The sequence below is a fragment of the Poecilia reticulata genome, chromosome 9, assembly GCF_904066995.2.
Source record: "Poecilia reticulata chromosome 9, P_reticulata-male-v2, whole genome shotgun sequence".
In the NCBI taxonomy this organism is placed as follows: domain Eukaryota; kingdom Metazoa; phylum Chordata; class Actinopteri; order Cyprinodontiformes; family Poeciliidae; genus Poecilia; species Poecilia reticulata.
The window spans coordinates 12,403,221-12,427,197 of record NC_088838.1 but is presented as its reverse complement, the minus strand read 5'-3'; the positions used below and the strand labels follow the sequence as shown (position 1 = coordinate 12,427,197).

Here is a 23,977-nt window from a genome sequence, read left to right as displayed (position 1 = left end):
CAACTGAAATATTTCAGGCATTTCATTGTTTTAATACTGATGATTTTGGCGTACAGCTCATGAAAACCCAAAATCCCTGTCTCAAAAAATTAGCATATTTCAGTCGACCAATAAAAGAAAAGTGATTTAATACCAAAAAAGTCAACATTCCAATAATTATGTTCAGTTATGCACTCAATATTTGGTCTGGAATCCTTTTGCAGCCTTCAAGGCAGTGTGGCATGGAGGCAATCAGCCTGTGGCTCTGCTGAGGTGTTATGGAGGCCCAGGATGCTTCAATAGCCTTAAGCTCATCCAGAGTTTTGGGTCTTGGTCTCTCAACTTTCTCTTCACAATATCTCACAGATTCTCTATGGGGTTCAGGTCAGGAGAGTTGGCAGGCCAATTGACCTCAGTAATACCATGGCAACCTGCCAGTGGTTTTGGCAGGTTGTGCTGAAAAATGAAATCTTCATCTCCATAAAGCTTTTCAGCAGATGGAAGCATGAAGTGCTCCAAAATCTCCTGATAGCTGCTGCATTGACCCTGCCCTTGATAAAACACAGTGGACCAACACCAGCAGCTGACATGGCTCCCCAGACCATCACTGACTGTGGCTACTTGACACTGGACTTCTAGCATTTTGGCATTTCCTTCTCCCCAGTCTTCCTCCAGACTCTGGCACCTTGATTTCAGAATGACATGCAAAATTTGCTTTCATCTGAAAAAAGTACTTTGGACCACTGAGCAACAGTCCAGTGCTGCTTCTCTGTAGCCCAGGTCAGACGCTTCTGCCGCTGTTTCTGGTTCAACAGTGGCTTGACCTGGGGAATGCAGCACCTGTAGCCCCTTTCCTACACACGCAGGAAAGGGCACACGCCCATCCCTGAAAGATGGGTTTCAGGGAAGGGAACCCATCTTCCTCAGGGTTCGGTCACCTTTTCTCGTTGTGCAGCGTTTTCTGCCACACTTTTTCCTTCCCACAGAGGTGCCTTGATGCAGCACTCTGGGAACAGCCTATTTGTTCAGAAATTTCTTTCTGTGTCTTACCCTCTTGCTTGAGGGTTAGGGTTAACCCTAACCCATGATTGCAGTGTTGAGTTATGAAACAGGCTGGAAGTTTTTAAAAGCCTCAGGAATCTGTTCCAGGTGTTTAGAGTTACTTTGTTGATTCAGATGATCAGATTAACTGCTCGTTCAGAGAACCTTTTCATGATATGCTAATTTTTTGAGACAGGGATTTGGGGTTTTCATGAGCTGTTTGCCAAAATCATCAGTATTGAAACAATAAAAGACATGAAATATTTCAGTGGGTGTCCAGTGAATCTAAAATATATGACAGTTTAATTTTTATCATTACATTATGGAAAATAATAAACTTTATCACAATATGCTAATTTTTTTAGAAGGCCCTGTATATACTGTATATTATAGATAAGGCTGTGAGTTTAAGATTCGCCGTGCAACTTTGTTCATAAACTCTAATGCAGAATAGATATGAGCACCTATTTTTATTTCCACTTTAGTGCACGTCTCATCTTTTTTTGCCAGATTTGGCACAAATTTTCCCCGTATTGCGGCAGCAAGTTGGTCGCCCGACATTCACAAAATGATTTTAGCTCTAAACACTTTTGGTATGGCGCCCGGATCTCCCGCTGTGTCGAGTCTTGAGCCTCTCCGAGATTTGTCTCATCTATTCATCTGTTGCCGAATCTATTTAAACGACGGGGGCTCACTCCTGACATGTCCCTTCATCTCGTCTCCGAGAGAGACACATGGTTGGATGGATGCAAGCCTACCGCAGACTGCTGCGAGCTGCCACTTAACAGGAGGTGTGTGGGCGAGTCTGCCCATCTCCCCATTTAGAAACAGCATTATTTGTGTGTGTGTGTGTGTGTGTGTGTGTGAGCGCTCAGTGGCAGAAATGACTGGTTTCCTTGCAGAAAGCCAATGTGACCATTCCTCCAAAAACAATGACAAAAAAAAAAAAAAGGCAGCTATCTCAGCCAGCAGACTCACAGCTTTTCCTGCTCTTTAGCACAGATTCCGCTGCTATTGTGCGACTCTTCTGACCTGAGGGTCAGTCAGACTTTTGTCCGTAAGGGAGTCAGATAACTGTGCTGATGCTTTGCAAAGCTTTATTCAAACATGGTTTAAAAAAATAAAAAAACACATTTATGATGTGATGTATTAATTAATTAAAACGACTGGAATTCAACCGGCCTTTCAGATGGATTTCCTCCTTTAAGAGCAACTTTTGATTTGATGGATCGTAGGAAATAAAAAGTGAACGTCTAAAGATCTTAAAAACACCCGAGACCTGAAACAAACATGGAACGTCACAACTTTTGCCCGAGACAAAATTGTTTGTTGTTTGACCTCTAAGTTAAATATATATGAGAAAATGTCACAAAAAATAATGCAACGCTGTAAAAGGCCTAGGTGTAATAAATAAACCTTAACAAATGTTAATATCCCTTAAACTCTTGAAGGATGTGTTATCCCTGTTTGCAAACATTTTATATCACTATTTTCCTTCTACTCAACTTTCCATCTCAAATATGCCTGGATACAACATTTTTACAACTGGCTTTAGCAAAGAAATATGTGGATTTGTGACCGTATGCCTGTCAATGGTGAAGCCAGTTTTCTTCCCTAGGATTCTTTGGACCATAAATTATTTCTAAATTTCACAGGGTGTGTGTAATGTTCAGATTTAGCAAGAAACACAACTATAGCCGTCAGCAACAATGATCAAAATAAACAAGAATAGACTTAAAACATTTTACTCTAAAGAAATGACGTGCAATTCATTTTTCGCATTAAAGTAGTAAAATAAATTAACTTTTCAGGTTGTATTCTTGTTTCTTCAAAAATCTGTATTTGAAAATATTAATATTTAATAACGTATTCTGTAAATTCACATGCGTGCACTTTTAAAAAAAGGGAAGGAATTAAGCATTTACTTCATCCTTGTCCTTTTCAAAGTTCCTTTTTCCTAAATGCAGAATTTGTTATAAACTGTGACTGGGGCAGGTTTTTTTCATGGTCAATATTCAATATTAAACTGTATAAATTATACATTGTCTTTTCAAACATTGTGGATTTTATGCAAACATGAATAGTTTCTGGTGTTAAAGAAATTAAGAAAAACATTAACAGCTAGACTTAAAAAAAAAAAAGTTTAAAGTTGTACCCAAGTTATTGGGGGGGGGGAAGCAATCATCTGCTGAATTTTATTCTGTTAGATGTTCAAGGTTGTAGGTTTTTGGAAAACCTTTTAACACAAAAAAACAAACAACCAAAAAAACACCTGTATCAAGCTAAACTTAGAGGTTTAGCTTGATGCATTTAAGTAATTCACTTGGTTTAAACTTTTGGGAGAAAAATCTGTGCATCAGCTAAACTACATAGCAGAAACTGGGATAAAAATACTGAATAGCTGCAACTTGAATAGGTGGTGTATGAGAAGTAGATCAGCATAAAAATATAATATATTACAATTATATATAATTATATTATATATTATAATATATTATTATATATAACAAGTGGTAGTTTATAGAAAGAAGCTGTATGATGATGGCATTCAAGTACAAGGGAATGTTAAAAGAACAAATTAAAAGAAAGGGTAACACTTTATTTGAAGGGAGGTGAATAAGACTGTCATGACACTTTCATAAACATGACATCTGTCAAACACAAATAAGCCTGCATGAATATTTATGACTTGTCATAAAGCGTCATTCGGTAAATGATGACACTTTTAATACAAAGTTGACATTATTCAAACTGTCTTTATGACAAATTGACAATATCCAAGAAATCATTACTGTTCAAACTTGCCTTAAATAAAGTTACCTAATTTTTAAAGTGCAATCAGTAATACTTTTATAAAAAAATTATAAAAGTACAAGTTCTCACCTTTTAGTAAGAACTTTACAAGCTTCATTGCTCTTATGTCCCCACATCCCCCCCCTCCCAAAAAAAACCCCCCAAAAAAGTGTCATTTAGAAACAAAATTTATTGATGACTGGATAAAATATGCATATCTAATACACAAGATTTCTAGAGAAGAAAAAGGCACGATAGTTCATACATTCACCCGATTTTCACAATCTGAATAAAACGGTGTAAAAGCCTGTGACAGTTGTGGATTTCATACATTATGAGATACAGTTCCTTCATCTATGTCCTTATGTCATCTCCACAGCCCATACATTTATGGGACTCTGTCAGAAACCATTCTGATTTAGTTGGAAACAATAGGTACAGCCTACATATCCTCCTTATTTGCATATTTTGAGACAGTGGCAGTTACAGGTTATCAATATCAGAATCATCTTGTTATATTTGGAAGTGAGAGAAACATCGTCTTAAAGCTCCAAGTCATTTCATTCACCTGAGAAAATTTTATTGTATTACACAGATTGTTATTGGCTTCAAATTTCCTATAATGATTGGAGAACATGTAAACATGACAAATTTGCACTTTTACTCTTTGGACAAAAAGAACTTGATGTAACATTGTCAGATAAAATAATTTAAAAAAACTTGATACATAAAAATAGGCCGTTATTTCTATTTTGAGAAATAAAGAATAGTTCTGAAAAGCTATAATTTAAGACTATAACATACAACTACAACATAAAACTCAGCAAGGATCAAATGAGTAAATCAAGTATATTTAATGTGTGTAACAACAAAAGTGGGCTTATTCCACATGTTATAAAGAGAAAACATGATGGATGCTGATCAGATGGTAAATTAGTTCAACATTGATGTGTAAATCTGCTGCATTTTGGTGTAACAAAAAACAGAGGACGTTTTTTTTTTGCAACTGCAGTTGCTTAGCTGCGACGGCACGTCTGAATAACAGGAGTAGAGATTAATCACAAATACTGTCACTCATAAAAGCTCTATCTGCTAAGATTTACTCCCAGGAAGCAGCAGCAGCAGCTCATGGCTAATGGTAATCCTTGGGCATCAGGAAAGCTGCCAGTTAGAAAGGAGGGAGGTAGCTAGCGCTAGCTGGCAGAGCTGTAAAACGTAGAAAAGGTTTAGGCGAGCGCTGCGTGGTGCTGGTGTCGACTGGGCACTAATGTAGCAACCGTGAACCTGTAAACACAACCGACCGGATTGAAGCCGGAGAAGAAAGTGTGGTTTAGAAAATATATATTTTTTTAAATCTCTCCTTAGAAAACCAGATGAGCATGGCCGGCCTTTGGAGGTGGGCTGGTTCAACGCAGTGAAGTTTGGCTGGAGGGGTGTAGCACCATCTGTGGGTGTTTTTCAGCGCACTTTTCTTTTTCCCCTCTAGGGACATCTGTTAAGGAGGTGAACGCTGCACTGCGTTATGAACGAATGTCTTCAGAACAGCGAGGACGGGGGAGGCGTGAGGCGGGGCGTGGAGGGGGGGGTCTGCAGGAAGCCGCCAACATCCTTCAGGTGAACGAGCCTGTGTGGATCTGCCCAGCTTCGGCTTGTAACAGATAAGTCAGTGCAAAGGTATCCACACCTGTGCCTGTTCACACGTTCATCCTCAGGTTCTGATGAGTGCGTGTGTGTTTTTTTCCCCCCACCAAGTCTGAACAGGAGAGACGGTGAATACCTACCTGTACAGGCATGATTGTCAGTGATAATAAGATGCAGTGCTTTAGTTAAGGTGAGGTGGGGGTGGGGTGGGGGGATTATAATGGGCATGAGAGCCAAGGGTGTTAGTAATCACTTAATGGAGTCTGTGGCAGGAAGGAACATGAGTTTTGACGAACGGGGAGCTTTCAGTTAAGACAGCACAGGGTCACACATGACATCGCTTCCGCAGGAATGTAAAAAATTTATATAAAATACAAAAAAGTAGACATTTGGTCCTCTTACTGTGGTACCTAGATTAGTAATTTGTGCTTGTATTATTCTATACAACACATACCTTCTTTCATTTTTTAAAGTCTCGTTTACATGATGATGATCAAAATTAACCAGCCTCATCAGGACAGGTCATCTTGCTTTCTAAAATAAAAAAAAGGGAAAAAAAAAAAATCAATTTTCACTGGTCAGAACATCTATGATTGGGGTCAAGTCAGGGGATCTGCACTATTGATTGCAGGTAGCCATGCTCCTTCCTCCGCAACCAAAATCAGTTAAGGTAAAAAGTGGCAAACAAAGGAGCATTCTTAGCAGACAGCGTCACACACGGTGGCCATTTTTAATCCGGTTGCTTTTCATTGGTCTGCAGCGCTGGTTCCTCGTACTTCACCCTTTTTGCGAAGCTGTGGGGAAAAGGAAAGAGACGCAGGAAAAGAGGTTAGATGTACATGAAACCGACGAGGAACTGAAATCTCCACAGAGTGTGATGGGGCGGCATTGGGTCGCTTTTTGCAATCAAGGTGTACGAAGTTTTCTAAACTATTGAAGCAACAGGAAAGGAAGGATTTTCTCCTGGTTCGACTGTGACTGCAAATCAGCAGCTCAAATACAGGAAGAGAAATACAGAAGATTACACATATGATAAACTGATTAACTGGATAAAAAAAAATAAATTGCCACATTCGACAGGGGTTTTCATTTTACAATCACAAATACTTCTAACGTGTGAAAAGCTCTGCCCCTTCTATTTGATCTATCGTTACAGCTGAAAGGTTGATTATTTTTTTCTACTAACCAATTTTTAATTAGACAGCAAAGGGTCTTAATAGATTTATTTGATTTTTACGAAAGTTTGAACCGGCAGAAGCTAAAACTACGCCACTTGAGTTTTTGGTGGAATATATTTACAGACAAATGACTTTTTTTTTTTTTTATCTTAAATGCAAAATGTATTATATTTTTGAACAATATCTTTCAGCAAAGGTCCTTTTTTTTAAATCTGTATTCCACAGTTAATGATTAATCAACTAAATTAGTTGATTCATCACGTTTAAAACAATCATTTCAGCCCCAGTTAAATGAATCAAAAACTTAGTGCACTTGGTTGTTTTAATAATAAGTATCAAATAAAAGGTCAGACACAATATGCATTGAAGAATTAATTGGTATAATCTCTACCTACGCCCCTGCCTACTGATGAAAGTTTCAAGGTAGACTTGTTTTTAATTCATTACATACATCTACAGGTTTTAATACGTTCTACAAAAACCAATAAAATGCAACAAATTGCTTTCTGTGAGCTGAAACTTGGCCTTCCTTAACACTACGCTCCAACAATACTTATCAATCCTCCTGTTTGTCTTCAAGTTAGATAAAAGCATCCCTTTCAAATGCTCCCACCCCCAGGCTGATGGCTTTGGAAAGTCAATTAGTGTTGGAATCTGATAGCCCAAAAGCTCAAATGAAACGGTTCAAACTAACATTGGCTCTAAACAGGGGAAAAGACAGATCTGATGAAATAGCAGGAGGATTTACCCTCCCATTTCACCATCTTTTTTCCCCTCGCTTCCTCCGAGTCTCTCAATCACAGGCCGGACTCCTTCTCAACAGCAGAATTCTATTTGTATGTTAATGAGGAAAAAAGGGAGCCACCTCGAAGCATCGCACCTCGCCCCCCTCTCAAGCCGCCCTATTCTGCACCGACTGCACCGCACCAACAGCAACTCTTCTGCATTGTCTCTCAGATGCAGCCTCTGTCATGGCGATATTGTTAAAGTGCAGCGCCTGGCTTCGCCGTCGCACATCATCCAGTGCAGTTCAAGTGCAGCCCTGCTAACCCTGGAGGCTCAGGACTGGACTGGCCCTCCTCACCACAGCCCTCTTTGATGGCACCCGCCTGTTTACTTGCTCCAGGGGAAAATGGGAAACACATGGCGAACTGGTCGACATGTTCCGAAGGGGGTGGGGGCACGGTGCGGAGGCAAAGCACAAAATGCAGCATGTTAGTAGTAGGCCAGGAATGTTTGAAACTGGTCCACTTTGGCCAGTCTAGTCCAGATTCCTCACTTGTTCTCCTTGTAAGGCCAAAAGCTCCCAAAGTGATATTTGGGAGCAAACCAGCAGCAAAGGTTGAAAAGACGGTGAGCTACAACCTGTTGCAGATTATTTTAAAAACCTATGTTCACGTCTGAGCTGTCCTCTCTTTGTTTGGATGCTCACAGCTGTAGGTTCTGATGCAACATGTCAGCTGGTTTTGACAAAAAGGCATAAAAAAATTGAGAAATGTCAAAAGGAACCCAAGACAGCATCGGGGTACTATTGAGACTATTCTAAAGAGCAGAAGACTCTAGATTAAAACAAGGTTATGATAATGTTGTCCGGGGGTTTCAGCTGAAATGACAAAAATTATTTTATAAAAAAAGCACTGTAGATTACTTTAAAGTGACATAAAAAATAAAAAAATAAAAATGTAAAAACACCATGCAACACCCAGGACAGCCTGTTCCAGAGCAACTAGCTCCTGTCACAGAGGCTGCAGTGCATCAACAGTTTGTACACCACGGTTTGAAGAAGCCAGGCCAGTGGAAAAACCCATTAAGAGACTTCCCTGCACCCAAAACAACTTACACAGCAACGCAGACCTAAACCTGGCCTGATACTCCTTGAACCCTTTGTACCTGCTGAACCCTTGTTATGCATCTGGATGGAAATAAAGGACAGTAAATCATAAGATGTAGTATTTAAGAACCCCACGAGATATGCTGAGAAGACTATATTAAAATAAAGTTATTTTTTAGTTATGGTTGCTTTGCTTGTCACAAAGCAACTGCTGTCTTACATAACCTTTTAAAGGTACACCAAGGAGTTTTTCCTGTCTGCAAAGCTTTCCATATTTACTTGCACTTGTTAACATTTCTGCTAAGTATCACCTGATCTAATGTTTTACAGGACTAGAAAGTCAAACATCAATAGTCTTAATTGCCCATCACCAAATTGTTTTGCCCTTGTTTAGATACTCAAACCTTTGCCTTCAAAAACGTTTTCTGCAGTATTGAAAATACTACAAGTAGATCCTCAAAATATACAATATCATGAAAAGGTTCAATACTTTTTTGTCGCTCATTTCAGAAAGTCAAACTTTCTTATAATGAGTGAACTGTTCCAATTCCTTATTTTTTGGTAATTTTGACAATTACAGATAATGAAAACCCAGAATTCAGAAGACCTGAGAGCAATACAAAAAATATATATATTTTCAACAGAAATATGAGCCGTTTGAAAATTCTTTTAAGTTCTATGCACTCAATACTTGCTTAGGCCTGCTTTTGCATGTTTACTGCATCAATGCGGTTAAATCGTCACCCTGCAGCGATGCAAGTTTAAGGTTTAAGGTTGAACTTAAACTTTTACACAATTCATAAAGTTTCTAAGCTGTACTGGAACAGACCATAAATGATTGTCTTCACATAAGAGTTTAAAAATTGACTTTTAAAGATTAAATAATTTGAAAGCTTTTTACACATCTTTACCAGAAATAGTAAATGTCGGGGCATTGCATGTCAGATATGCTCTTGCCATAACATTTACTTGAGTCATCCTCCTATTTTATTGTGATGCCATAAAAGTAATCCATAAAGCACAATTTTCCTCAGCTACTGGCACTGATTACACACGCATACCTCTTCGAGCTCCTTTTGAGTCTCGGCCTCCATTCGCCGGATATCGTCCATGTTCAGGTCCACCCACCTATCAATCCAACAGAAGAGCTGGCGATGGAAGTTCGTAAAGATCCGTTTCTCTTGCTGAACGAGTGCAAAGCAATATTAGTAATTAGCAATATTAATAATGATGATCACAAATGTGCATGCCAACAATGAACGCGTCCTTTTGTGTTCTGCCGACATGAATCACATTTGAGAAAACTTCCCTTTAAAAAAATAAAAAGGAAGAAGAAATGGAAGGTAAACACTACAGTAGCAAACAGGAGAGAAACGTCACACCTCAGTATGACCCCAAATAAAGCCCTGCTGTGTGATAAGTGTGTAAACAACACAAACCACTAACCTCATGGATGAAGTTCTCCACTTTGGTTTGAAGCCCCCACCACTTAAACTTGACTGTGACTAGTTTGTAGGCACACATCTTTGGGCAGTCAGTTGTACTCTCCAAGTCTTGCTGTTGAGAAAGGATGAGTAAAAAATAAAAAAATAAATAAAAAAGACTGGAACATCTGCTTTTCATAAAGTATCAAAACTACATAAGGCAACAGAAAACTTGACACAAACTTATGACGGAATACAGTTTCAGACTCATCTCGGATGACTGCAGAGCTAAAAGCCATTAATACATAATGCTTTGGGTTTGGAGCTTGCTGAAATAATTATCAATATGAAGTTGTGCTGTGCAGAGATAAAAGTGACCTAATCTACAACACACTTTCTAAATTCATCCATCGCTGCTTGCAATATGCCTCCCTCTGAAGAAGAGAAGACAAGGAGGAGGGAGGCAGAGGTGGGGGGGGGGGGTGGAGGCACAGCAAAGTGGATAAACTCTAGATGAAGGGACAATTTCCCAGCTTCCACCCTGACAACGACACCGCTCCCGACAGGCGGGCCTTTGTGGCCACAGAAGGCAGATAAAACGGTGCTCATAAAGCGATAAGGGCGTCGCGGTGCAAAGCCGGTTACATTATTAACACCTAGGACCTGCTCGCCCCCCCTCGCCCCTTCTTTTCCTTCCAGCCCCCCAGAACACACACTCTCCCTCCCAGAACACCTGTTTAATTAATCACTTCATTCCGGCTCGGCGTTCCGAGAGGAAAATGCCACAGACCCGCCTCAATCGCGCCCCATCCCGCTGCCGTTTGATGCCGCGATCATGAAGGAGCGGCGAAATGAGAAACATTTCTAAATTTGCAGTGGGTTTAGAAAAGTTGTCATTGCTAAAGGAGAACTTCACATGAAACGGATTCTACATCAAAACACTTACGGTGACATTTCTTCTCTCCCTCTCCGTGCCCCACTCAAAGGAGCACAAGTTTTCAGAAATACAAAGGGGTGCCGATATGCAAGCATGTGTGCATGCAGAGATAGACAAGAGTTTTATTACTCTGAGAAGCTGGCAAAAATTGTGCTTCTGTTGTCACATAACTACTTTTTTTTTTATCTCCCTCCCCCCACCTTTTTAATAAAACACTTTTTCCGTGTCCACAGCGGACGGAAGAGTGATCTAATTAAAAAACACAAAATAAAAGTTACGCCTCTTTATTCTCACTTTTTAAAGCAGTTACGCTGCCTTTGTTCTGCAAAAATTCTTGCAGCAGAGGAATGCTTCCCCCATGGTGAACTTTAAGGGCTCTACTGCAGAACAGTGCGCTCTATTAGCGAATGCAACCAGTCTGGGAGGCTGCAGCGTTTCTGACTATAAAATACCTTTTAATCAAAAGTGGCAGCTTTCAAACAGAACTCTCAAATTTAGGATCAATGTCCACGAAGTGACTCTTCCATCATCTCCACATTGACTTTGTGCCACAGAAGGATTCAAATCCAAAGATGAGGATATTTATCCAAGACTTGAAATGTCCATTAATTAACAGACATAATATATTTTCAAGCAGCAAAGTACTTTAACTTTCTTCAATGTATAATCGTTCTCAATCATTACTGGCAGCGCTGCTGGAAGGTTGACGCTTTGGCAAATCATTATTTACAAAGTTATCCAATTAGGTACGTCTAGAAAAGGTAATACAGATCCTTTGGAAATACCATATGAAGCCGTCAGCCTCGATCTATTAATAAAAACACAACTAATTTATTTTGCTTCTGTGCCATTACAAAATCTGCTGCAAGATTATTTTAACATATTGCTGCTAACCCACACAAACACACACGATGCAGTGCCCATATAATTATTGTATTCACCAAAAGTTCATGTTTTATTTTAGACAGATGTTTTTGTTTTTATTATAATTATCAGAAAGTCTCGCCATTCAACCACTACAGCCTGAAGCCTCCTATGGGGCCTCATACAGACTCGACAACTGCCTGTCAAACGTCTGGAGCTTTGCTGAGCAGCAGTCTCTCTTGTGTTTTTGGTGCTTAATTTGAATTCATAGTGAAAGAAAGGAAAAAAAAAAACAACAAAAAAAAAAGAAGTGTTGCTCCAATCTGACCTCAACGTTGTCATCTATAAATTTAATTCACACCCCATGAATTTTCACATTTCATCATGTTACAAAACAAATTTTAACATATTGTAGGCACTATGGAGTTGAGCATAACTGTGAAATGGAAAGAAAATTATACATTTCACAAAATTTGCCAACATTTGAGAAGTACTGCGTTTGCATCTAGCTCCCCTGAGTCAATGTCGGAACCCCTGTCATTTAAAGTCACAAACTCAGCTCAAACTCAATCAGACTGGATGCAGAGCAGAGAAAACTCTTAATAGATGTTTTCTAATAGATGACTATGTTGTGATCTGATGAACTAGTGAGTCTTCGGCTGTAGCCTGAGGGTCATTTTCCTGCTGAAATGTGATCTGTTGTCTCACATTTGTTGTGTCATCCGATAGGTTTTGCTCCATTATTGCATCCCCGCAGCATGATGCTGCCATCCCCCCATGATACACTGTGGAGACCGTTTTCACACTGAACCGCAGTGCTGCCTTTGATTAAGATGCCCTTTGTTCTTTTGACCGTCGGTGGAAAGTCCTGCCATGGTAGGTTTGCATTTCTGCCGTTGTTTCCATGTTGCGATGGGAAGAACGGAGCGCAGTGAGGTTTAAACAACAAGAAATTGTCAGCATTGCTTCAAACTCCTGCACAATCTTATCCCTGGCTTGACAACTCTGTTCACTGGTTTTCATGAAACAGTTCTTTTCTCTTTAAAATGTTCATTAACAAACCAATTAGGTGACCTCAAAAGGCAACTGGTTGCATTGATTTTTATGTAGAGGTATCAGAAACAAAGAGGCAGACAACAAACCTCTTAGATTTTATTTGGAAAAAACAAATACCAAACAAACCCTTATCTAATTAGGCACTACTTTGCGTTAGTCTACCACAAAAAAAAAAAAAAAGAAAATCTCAACACAGTAAATAAGCAAAGGTTGAATAGTTATGAATGCCCACAAGAAACTATACATTCAAACATGTAGCAACATTTAAAGAGCTTTCTGTCTGCATGTCACGTTCTGTTCAGTTTCGGTCTAACATACCAACCTTATGTACAAAAGTTTCCTGTTGAACATGAAAACATTTTTCTTGCTTTTCATCTACTTAATATCTCCTAAAAATACATTTACAGTCAAATAGAGGGACTGAACCCGGTTCAGAGCTGGTACCCATTACCCAGAACATAAGAGCTGTTTGAAAGGATACAATCCAACTTCCACTGCATTTTGTCTACTAAGTGCCATTCGCTCTAGCTAACCAAAGTCATGCATTAGTCCCTAAATGTGTTACTGATCTCCAGTAAACTCTGCCAAGTCAAGCTTACACAGCAATGTTTATTCTCTGTGGGTGTATGGAGAGTGAAAATAACATTTAATTACCGAATAAAATCTAATTAGTAAATTAAATAATTATAAAAATGTTCCAATGGTTGACAGGAAAGAGCACTGGGAACAAAGTAGTAAGACAGTAGGAGTAACTTTAAAATGAGATGAGAAATTAGTACAATAATGAAAAGGGACTGTAGTTTACAGAGCTGCAGCCAATATTACAGCATGCCTTCTGGGTACTCTGAGGCCAAGGTATAAGGCTCAAGTTCAGCTAGTGAGTTTGCCAAATTGCATTTAGGTCTGGACTGTGAGCAAAAATAAGCTTTGATTGAAACCACTCCTCTGTATGCTTTAGGGTTGCTGTAACGTTGGAAAGTAAACCCCACCAGGATTGACCTGCATTAAGATCCACACGTCCTCCCACTGACTCTCTGCCCTGCCTCTGCTGAACAAAAGCATTCCCACAGCATGATGCTACTGTTGCCAAATGTCATGGCTTGGCAGGTGTACGCCTTTGCATTAGTCTTTCCATATTGACATGACAAATTTGGAAAATTGTTTCCTAACATGTGTTTATTTTACATTTTCCCCACAACCATTTCTCTACCGTGTTCACTGATTTTCATGAAGCCGTTTATTCACAAATGTTCTCTAAACAACATCTAAAGGCTGAGGAGAGCAGAGAAACAGGTGATTAAATAACATAACAGGTCAACCCCACGGATTAGATGACTTCTGAAGGCAATTTGTTGCACTAGATTTCAATTTCAGGGTAGAAATTCACAGCACACTTTTCAGATTTTTGTTGGTGAAATATTTATGCATCATTTTCCTTCCCCCTCACAATTATGTCCAACTTTGTTTTCCTCTTTCCCACAAACTCCCAGTAAAACACAGTCAAGTATCGTGTTGCGACTTGCTAAAATATGAAGACGTTCAAAGCGGTGGGAATGCTCTTGCAAGGTGTTGTGATTCGAGTTTGAGCAGCATTATTACCTTCCAGGTTGGCTCTAGAGGTCCTCTGCCAGTTTTCACAGACTTGAAGTTGGCTGGATCTTCATCAGGCTTGTAGTCCTATGGAAAGATTTTTACTTTTCAATAATTAATGGATGGCAAAAATCCTTCCCCCCTCAAAAAACACAACTATTATATACATAACCTTATGTTGTGTTAATGACAGTTATGCACGACGATTAAAAAAAGCAATCATTGTTTTCTGGTACAAACAAAAACATTAAAACATAATAAAAATAACCGAAAATTTAAAGCACATTCAGATACAGCATTAGTATCCATCAATATGAGTGACTTCTGGTGATTCCTAAGGAGTATCGAGTGTCTGACACGCTTTACCCTCAATTTGGGTATAATGATCTCATAGTAAAACTTTCGCTAATGAACCAAAAGTGCCTGGCTCACAGCTGTATCTGGCTCTCTGGAAAAGAATGGGATGGATCAGAAAATACATAAAGAGATACACAGTGCACATCTAAACCATGAGCGTAGCCAACATGACAAAACTGACGTCATTAAATACGAGAAAAAGTGTACATAAAATGGAATGGCTTTCAGATTATCAACAGCTCAAGGGCCCAGTAATTTTAAATAAATCATGATACGCCTGCAGCGAAAAGACTCTTTTTCAGGGTTACTGGCCAACAGAAGGATGCCAAGCAGAGAGAGAAATGGAAACGCGCCTGCCTGACAGTGCTGCACACACGCAGTCACAATAATCTCCTTGTTTTAATGCTCAGAGCTCCATCGCTATAACAATACACAGCAGTACTAATGAGGTCTGTGAATCGATGTGCTGCGGTACATGGAGAGGAGCTACTTCTTAAGTAAAAGAGTGTGCTTCGGCGTGTGCGCGCGCGTGTGTGTGTGTGTCTGGAGTTCCGGTGCACACTGCACAGTGAGCTTTAATTACGCTAACAAACTCATCTGTGCTGGCGGTACGCCCCAGGCCCTGCAGTCATGCCCGAGGCTGAGGGCTGATAGGGCCCTGAGACACAACACACTCCTTCAGCAAGGCAAACACGTCCGCCTCGTTAACTACCCGCAGCAAACAAACATGTACACACACAGCAACCAATGTTCCTCGCTCAAGTAGCAACACATTTAATTGCACACGCAGATAGCAGCACAGAAATGAGGCAATGGGATGTCAGATATAAGCAATAATGTGCAATATCTTCAAATAAGATTTCAGAAACGCAAAAAAAAAAAAAAAAGAAACCTAAATTTACTCTTTGTATTTCAAAACTATAAAACACCTCGGAGCGACCCAAAAAGTTGCTGGTACTCATTTCCATTGCAACCCCCCCCAAAAATGTGACAGGATCATCTTGAGAGTTTGTTAATAATCAACAAGCAGAAAGAATAGTTTGCCATCAGAGATCAATCACTTTCATCAAGCAGGAATGTCGAAACATTCCAGTTTACATCACTGAACAGTGGGGGGTTTTAAAGTAATGATGGAACAAACTGGAGTTTTTTTTATTATTCATACTTCACAGGGCAAGAGACTCATTTCTTGAAGAACAACAGCAGGATTTGTTGAAAAGTCATCAAGTTTATAAATCCTTAATGAATGATAATGCAAGTTTATTTTGGAAATATTAAGATTTTTTGGTCTCCAGTGCTTTGTGGCATCAAAGCAACCCTTCCTATAAGCAACATCCCCCTGAACAAAATATCTGTGCCACGCTTGCGATCGCAGCCAGCAGGAAGCGGTCACTGTGATTTTCACATTTTTTTCAACTAGGCTACAACAGAATCTTTTTTGTCTCATTCAAAAGTGGAGTTACTGGTGAACGTCTGACTGCTAACCTGCTGCATAACTCAAATGAGCTTGAGGTTAAAAGTTGATGGCAGGAAACTCTAGAAAAACAATTTATGGTTTATTCGATTACACCAAGTCATGCAGGTTCTGAAGCACCACCACCAGAACCATTTTCTTCGGTTTTAAATTCTTATATTCTTTTTCAAAAATGTTGGTAGTTTTGCACACTTCTCAAAAAGTTCCACTTTTGTCTGGGTAGTCAACTAAGTATAGTGCTTTGGAGAACCTCTACATCAGGGGTGCCCAAAGTCAGTCCTCGAGGGCCGGCATCCTGCACGTTTTAGTTCTCTCCCTGGTGGTAGTAACAACCTTTTCAGCTTGTCATTGTTCCTCTTAGGGCTTCTAACGAGCCATCATTTGATCCAGGTGAGTTAAACCAGGGAGAGAACTAAAACATGCAGGATGCCGGCCCTCGAGGACTGACTTTGGGCACCCCTGCTCTAGATACTTTGATATTTTTATGAGAGAAAAGTGTGTCTCCAGATTTTCCTGCTGCATCATGAGCACTGGTGCTAACTGAGGCAAGAGAAGCCTGCAGTGCTGTAGATGATGTTCTGGGTTCTTTTGTGGCCTTCTGGATGAGTCGTCATTGCATCTGGTAGCGACACTGATAAGTTGGCTGTCGTTCCTCACAGCTGCAAATACATGACGTCTGTTTTTGGTATGCTTCATGTTGCTAGACAGGTTCTGCTTGATTCTACAGTTCAGAAAGTAAAAACAGTCCATGGTATGGCTGGTAAAATTCCAAATATGTGATAAAGTACAGTTACTTCTTTACCCAGGAGTTATTGCTTGTTCACATTTAAAGTTTGGTGCAAATGAAATGTTAAATTTGTGACAACAAAAAAAAAGCAGAAACAGCAAAAATCTGAAAGGGGCCAAAGGTTTTTCACATGAACATCTGACTTCAACTCTGTAAAATAGAGAGAAAAAAAAAAAGCGGAAATTCCTTACCCGTATCGGGGGGGGGAAACAAGTTTCATCTTAAATAGCTCAGTTTCATATTTTTCTAAACTGTACACTTTGATTTTCAATTGTTTAAAAATAGAGCTATAATTTCCTACACATGAGCCGCTAGCCATCAAGATGCACTTGGGTGCAAACTGTTTTTGTGGGTTTGCAGATGTCTTTTCCTGTTAAACAGAAAGTCTCCTCCTCAGTGCTGCAGCAACCACTTGCATGTAAAGGTTTGATGCAATAAGTCAGTTTCCTGAGCAAGACGACTTTCCTTTTCATAAACAATAATCCTCTGGAAATGAACCTATTTAGTCTAACTATTTGGACTGAAACATCGCTGACAGCCAGACTGCTCTGAGCTGCAATAACATGTGATTGAGATCAACTCATTTGAATTAAATTGTGATTGAATAAAATTGCACTGAAGTAAGTTCTATGCAAATCAATTTGCCATTGACTTATTCTACAGCACACCAAGATTACTTTAAGTGATCAGACAATAAATGAACAAATAAGAAACTAAAACTACTAAGTTTTGAGGTTTCTGCAAGGCAAACCGAAGTTTCAAAAATATGATTAATTTAAATGTCTAAACAAAAAACATAGACCTGCTGCGTTTTTATTTAACACAACATCTAAACTCAGCCCACCACCATGTTGTTACAGTAACATTTATTATTTATGCTAAAAGTGCAATAACCACACTTGTCCACATGGAGGCACCCAATCACAAGAAACCATGCTTCAGATTTGTACCCAATTTTTTTCTACTTACAGCAGGAGACACTTGACTTCTGTCTGCAATGTCAATGGGCACAACAGCAACATTCTTCCATATTGAGCTATCGACTTTATGCACCTGTTAAAAACAAACGGGAAAAGAAAACTCAGTGTTATCTGTCATAATTAGCATTTTCTCTGTAAGACGTTGAGATGATATATAAATTAATTAATAAAACAAATTGGTAGAACCAACATTTTCTTGTGTTCCCATATCCGGTTTGTGCCACGTCTCAATCTGAATGAAGAAACCGTCTTTCATATATTCATTCTGAAAGAAGAAGAAAAAAAGAAAAAGTGCATAAAGGAGAATATACAGCAAACTAAAGTACCTTAAATTTAGCTTGGAGTATTTAAAAATATTAATTTGAAAATACATACTGTCACAACTGCATCAAGGTTATTCATGAGAGGGGGCGATGGAAGAAAGGGAAAAAGTATTTATTTACATCTTAGTATTGATATGACAGAAACTGCAATCAATTGGAGTGAAAAGGGTTTTTGGACAACACAAACTGAAGTGAAGAGGGGAACTCACTGGTTCTGCAGTAGGGGTAGGCATTCCAAGCTTCTTCATGGAAAACCAAGGAGCCTTCAGGAGCTATGAGTCTGACAAAACCTGGGACTTTACTGTAGCATGGGGGAGGATAGGAACAGACAGGGAAGAGGAGAGGAAAAGACCGATTCAGATTTCACGGGGGTCTACAGCACAGACAGCAGGAACAGATCCACAAATGAAGCAACACTGCCACCACCTGGTAGGACCGCTCCATTACATTACAAGAGATTATAGAGGCCAAGCAATCCGTTCAAAAACATAAAGGCACACACACCTGTTTAGGTGGTAAATTTTGTGTGTATATTGTCCTCTCTCGCCATCTTTCTCATAGGGTTCGTTCTTGAGAACTTCTATACCTTCACCACCACCGGTTTCATTTTTACTTGCTTCTGCCACAGAAAACAGCTGACCGACCTGATACTGAAAAACAAACATTCATCTTACCAAAAGGACATTTCTGATCAACACAGTACTGTTTTCCCCAAGTTGTACGTTACTGTATAATGTCTACCATTTACGGTGTATAAAGTTTATTATCTTTAGCATGGAATAACACTAAAGTTTAACAAACCGCTGGAAGCTGTACTAAAATCTTTACTTTTTGTTTCCTTCTACAAAATGTCCTTAAACTACCATGAATATCATAAAAAAAAAAAACAAGGCAAAGTTTCCTAGTGGGTAGTCTACAAGTATCAAAAGGCGACTCACCTCCTCAACGCTACAGGGCAAGACCACTCGGCTGAAAATGAGAAGAAAATAAATATATAATGGAATGATAAATGTATTACTTTATTTTCTGTTCAGTATTCTGTACTTCTGCTTTAGACATAATTCTAGGTCATTACATCAGTAGAGTAGAACAAGGTCAATATCAGGGAAAAGAAAAAAAGTTTTACTGGCCCGTACGGTGGCGTAACAAGCTTTTTCAAAGTGTGGGGCATGTGAGTCGACTGGAACAGAGATTGTGGCTTTTAATGCAAGAGCACCAGACAGTACTTTATGAAGTACTGTGCTGTGCACACCGACGGCAGCAACATTCATGAATCAAGAGAACAGCTTCCCTGGTAAGTTTTGTCAACAAACACATGACTGGCTGTATTAGGACACAGATGACAACCAGTTACAGTAGATGGCGTCACATCAAAAACCAGGAAAAGGAAACGAGAGCTAAACACAAAACCACTTACGTGTACTTAATGCATGTTGGAGAGGTTTGAGCCTGATTGAGTGAGTTAACAAGTGTCTTCTAATACAGTTAATACAATTAATAAGCTGAGAACAAGAGGGCTTCTAAAAGATTAACTAAAATTCTAATTCAGAAATACTTTATTGATCCCAAAGGGAAATTAAATGTTGTTGTGACTCATTAATTCAGATTATTCAGAGTCTGAAAAAAAAGGTCTGACAGCCCAAGTTCTTGCTAGTTGGCAGGTGATGAAGTACTTATATCATTCAATAAAGTGCAAATTACGATTAAAAAAAAAAAAAATAAATAACAGCAAAAAAAAATTATATAAAGTTTTTTTTTGTCTCAGTCTAGGTAAATTACAGACCTCTTCATTCTTTAGAAGTTGTGGTACTTGGAAAAGAAAAAAATATCTTGCTAAAAGCTGTGTTTCTCATGAAACAGCATTTTGTTAAGTTTTATGAAAGTTCAGTAAACAGTAAATGTGAAAATTTTGGCAATTGATTTATTTTTCCATCACTCCATGACTGAACACGTTTTGGGTTAAAAAGTATGGATTAGATTGAAAAGAGTGGAATGGAAAAAGAAGAATTTAGAGGTGGGGCAAATAAACAGAAAAATAACAAAATTGATCTAATGGGGCAATGAGGAAACTCATCAGGGTCACACTTTCTGACGGGGGAGAAAAAAAACGCCAAGAAAAAATAAATAAAAGGTGACCCAGTCCTCATCAGGTCTGCGCTCTGCCTACTACAGCAAGAACAGACACTCATCACTGGCATTAAGTGGAAGAATCAAATACTTAAAAAAAAAAAACACACACACAGTAAAGCTTAATTTGAAGATATTCAAGACAAAGAGCAAATATGGCAATTCATTTTTTTAGAGCAGAGGTCAATTTAAAATACCTGAATATTCAAGTCATTACAGAAACAGAAATTATTTCTCAACGAGTTAAACCAAATCATACATGGCAATGTTTTGTTCAAGTAGCTTCTAGTATGCAATACATCAGGACATCACTGAAACTGGGGAGAAGTTCCTCCTCCCCAACTACTGAACAAAGAGGAGTGGGAAAATTTTTTCTTTAAAACAGCACAAGGAAGGGGAAGTTCTCTCTCAGCGTAAACCTAAAGCGGAGCTTTATTCTTTCCCAACGTTCATGCAGTCCGTTTAAAGCTGTTCAGCATCGCCAAACAACGAGAAATTTGTGCCTCGTCCTGCACTGATGGCGCGAAGCTGAACTGAGATGACACCCAAAGACGAGCAGCTAAAAGACAGGGGAGAACTCTGTGGCCCGGCCTTGCAAAGAAAAACGGTGAGTTTTGACATCATCAAGGTTGCTTCAGGGTGAAGCAACCTTGCCCGAACAATATCTTCAGCTTCAGGGTGAATTTTATAGTTAAAATATGCCTTGAACTGTACTAAAGTGAGCTCGTTTGGGGGAAGGAGTTGTGGAAGAATGGTGCATTGTGAAAGGATCTTGCAGTAGAAAACCAGTGAATGCTTTCACAAAGCAAATGAAATAATTGATCTAGAGGATTTAGTGCAGGTCTTTTTTCTTTCTTCATACATTGAAAGGCTGATGGAATTCAACCAACAAGGAGCAGAAATCCATTTTGAATACAACACTCTTATTAATTAGTCTGACATGATTGTACAAAACTGATCCAAGTATTTGAAGAGTTTCTAGAGAACAATAAGACGATCCAGGACAACATTTTCAAATGCAACAATCTTTAAACAAAAAGCTATAGGGTAAAGGATAATACCTTTTCAAAAACCATTAAAAAAATCCTTTCCATCCATATCTCTCTACAGCTATCCACTTTTAGGATACTTACTTGAAAAACACATCATTTTGTTTTGTTTATAAGAATATTTTTTAAAAGAATTAAACAAAACAAAAAAAATTATTGGCTTGGATAAGCCAAACGGCAGCATATCATGAGCAACTCTGGATCTGAGAAGTGTCTATTAAGTCACCAATCTCTTCTTGAGTGGTTGCCCAACAAGGGTTTTTCAATGACTGTTGCAGATTAGTTGAGCACTGACAGAAGGACTTCTCATGACTTTACTCAATGCTGATATGTAGATGCAAGCAATCATTTTTGGTCATTCACGGTAAAAAAAAAGAAGTGCATTCAGTTTTTAAGCTCTACATTCTTTCATTTCATTAGTTTCCATTTTCTTTAATAAATAAAATGGGAGAAAGCAGGAAGTGTTTACGGGGATTTTTATGAATGCTCAAGTTCAAATTTGATTACTTTTGTATAATCAGAGGTACACTGAAAATTAATAGTGAGAATAATATCTAGTTCTGGTTGCAATAATACAAAAAAAATTCTTTTAACACTGAATATAATTGGTTTAATTTGGATTTAATGATGTCCTCAACATTCAGACAGTCGAATGGCTACTTACACCGAGTCTCCTCTTAAAAGGGAGTTTTTCCTTTCCGATAGTTGCCACATGCTTGCTCAGGATGAGGGATTGCAGGCGGGGGGAAAAAATCAATGCCTCAATGCAATTAGATGAGTTTTCTCAAGATTATTTCTCAAACCAACAGACATTATATGATTAACTAACTTCGACAATAGTGTCTTATCGCTAGGACTAAATTTTAATGCATATAATTGGAAACGAAAGTGACGTGTTTGAGTGGAATAAGCAGGATTTGAATGGAATTTTGACAAATTTCATATCAATTTGACCTTCAAAGTGCCTTACAGAGAGATTTGACTGAGTACAAGTATTCAAAAGATATTGTTCAGGCACAAGGTTGATTTCAGAGTTCATAATTGATGAATTGCTGTGTTTTTATATACAAACAGCCCTCAGTCAGGAGCGGCGAAGTTGGTGAAGGTCACATTTATATATTAAACATTTCAAAGTGACAACTAATGTAATATTTTTAACCATTATGATTTCTTAAGACTTTATCTATGAAGCATGTAAAGTTCAAGAGCTCACCAACTGCTTTGGGCAACTATTACATAATGCAAATTAAAATTTTGTAGTTCACATACAAAAAAATAGCTTAATATTTTGAAAATTCTTAGCTTTGAGGATGCTCACTATTGTGTAGAAGTCACACTACATTGTTCATGTGCTTCAAAATACAAATCTATGACCACAGTCTTCTCTAAATTACAAACAGTCTACAGCATATTTTCTTACGTTCATCTTTATTATATCAAACTTTTCTTCTTGGGCTTTTTTTTTAAGACTAATTGTTCATATCTCTGAGACGGAATTACATGCACATTGTCAAAAGCAAAAGAGACGAATAACGTGGTTGTTCACAAGTATTAAGTTGAGGTATTAACTTGTTTAAACTGTTGTGATTTCCAATGCAATGCCAATATCAAAATAATGTATTTAACCCGAACTTTAAATCACTCAGATAAGCGGCGATATCGTTTAGATACTTACCAATGGTAAGTATTAGTTAAAAACTTTGATTTGACTTTTCAATTTCTGTCAACTCCTTTGTCTTGCTTTGGGTTCATATGAGCTGTTTGAGTCAATAATGCTGCCTGTGTTAAAATGAACAGAGCAACTTCCCCATCCAGGTGACGCTTTCGGTTTGCTAACTTAGCGTTAGCAAACCGTACTAGTTTCCGTGCCTTGAAGCCGGATAGAACCGATATACGTGCTAATAATGCCAACGAAACACAGTGTGCGTCTTTAGGACACAGCAGATTCACTAAAAGTTAAACGAAGCAACAGCTGTCAAACAATAGCACGCCGCTGTCAAAGCCGGTAGGCCAGAACAGCTCTTGAACAATCCCACTCTCCCCCTCGTGTGCCTTTCCGATATATGATGAAAAGTTTTCAGCTAGGGGAGAGGCGCATTTAAAACTCGCCCGAATACCTAACCCTTTCTATATCACTAAATATTGGCTTAATACGGCGCAAAAGTCATAGTTGAGATAGAAAGAAAGAAAAAAAACTCACTATTCCTTGATGACAACCATAGCAACTTGCTTCTATCGGTTTTGCTGGTACTGCCCAGCGACTGCCGAGTGCTGCTGACGTCATTGGTTCTTAGTGCCGTGCCCTGTCCCGCCCACAGCAGTTATGATTGGTAGAAAGAGGATGGACACACCTACTAATTAAAATTAACCAATCAAACTCTCTCATCGCCGACAAAGTAATCTCCTATTACAGAGGATAACTTATACTTTGAACTATACTTTATCTGGCACATTTTGTTCAAGTTGAAGAAAGCAACTAATCTGTCCATAAACCCATATACGTGTCGATCCATCTAACAGAAAACATTACATATAATTTATCTCAA

General features: G+C 38.7%; 1 protein-coding gene across 2 annotated transcripts; it reads right to left on the bottom strand.

The window, feature by feature from the left end:
* Positions 1 to 3,983: 3,983 nt before the first annotated feature.
* Positions 3,984 to 23,753, bottom strand: LOC103470551 (phosphatidylinositol transfer protein beta isoform). Of its 2 annotated transcripts, XM_008419084.3 has the most exons (11): positions 23,632 to 23,753; positions 19,194 to 19,224; positions 18,760 to 18,905; positions 18,465 to 18,556; positions 18,308 to 18,315; positions 18,123 to 18,197; positions 17,922 to 18,005; positions 14,344 to 14,421; positions 9,910 to 10,020; positions 9,525 to 9,647; positions 3,984 to 6,248 (listed from the first exon to the last, which is right to left on the bottom strand). In XM_008419084.3, exons 1-11 carry the CDS (start codon positions 23,649 to 23,651, stop codon positions 6,201 to 6,203), a joined length of 816 nt encoding a protein of 271 aa, XP_008417306.1. In that variant the 5' UTR covers positions 23,652 to 23,753; the 3' UTR covers positions 3,984 to 6,200. The 2 variants fall into 2 exon arrangements, with proteins under 2 accessions (XP_008417306.1, XP_081466679.1); XM_081610553.1 differs by lacking the exons at positions 18,465 to 18,556; positions 18,760 to 18,905; positions 19,194 to 19,224; positions 23,632 to 23,753 and adding an exon at positions 8,473 to 8,544 and having other exon boundaries at positions 18,123 to 18,320.
* Positions 23,754 to 23,977: the final 224 nt, after the last annotated feature.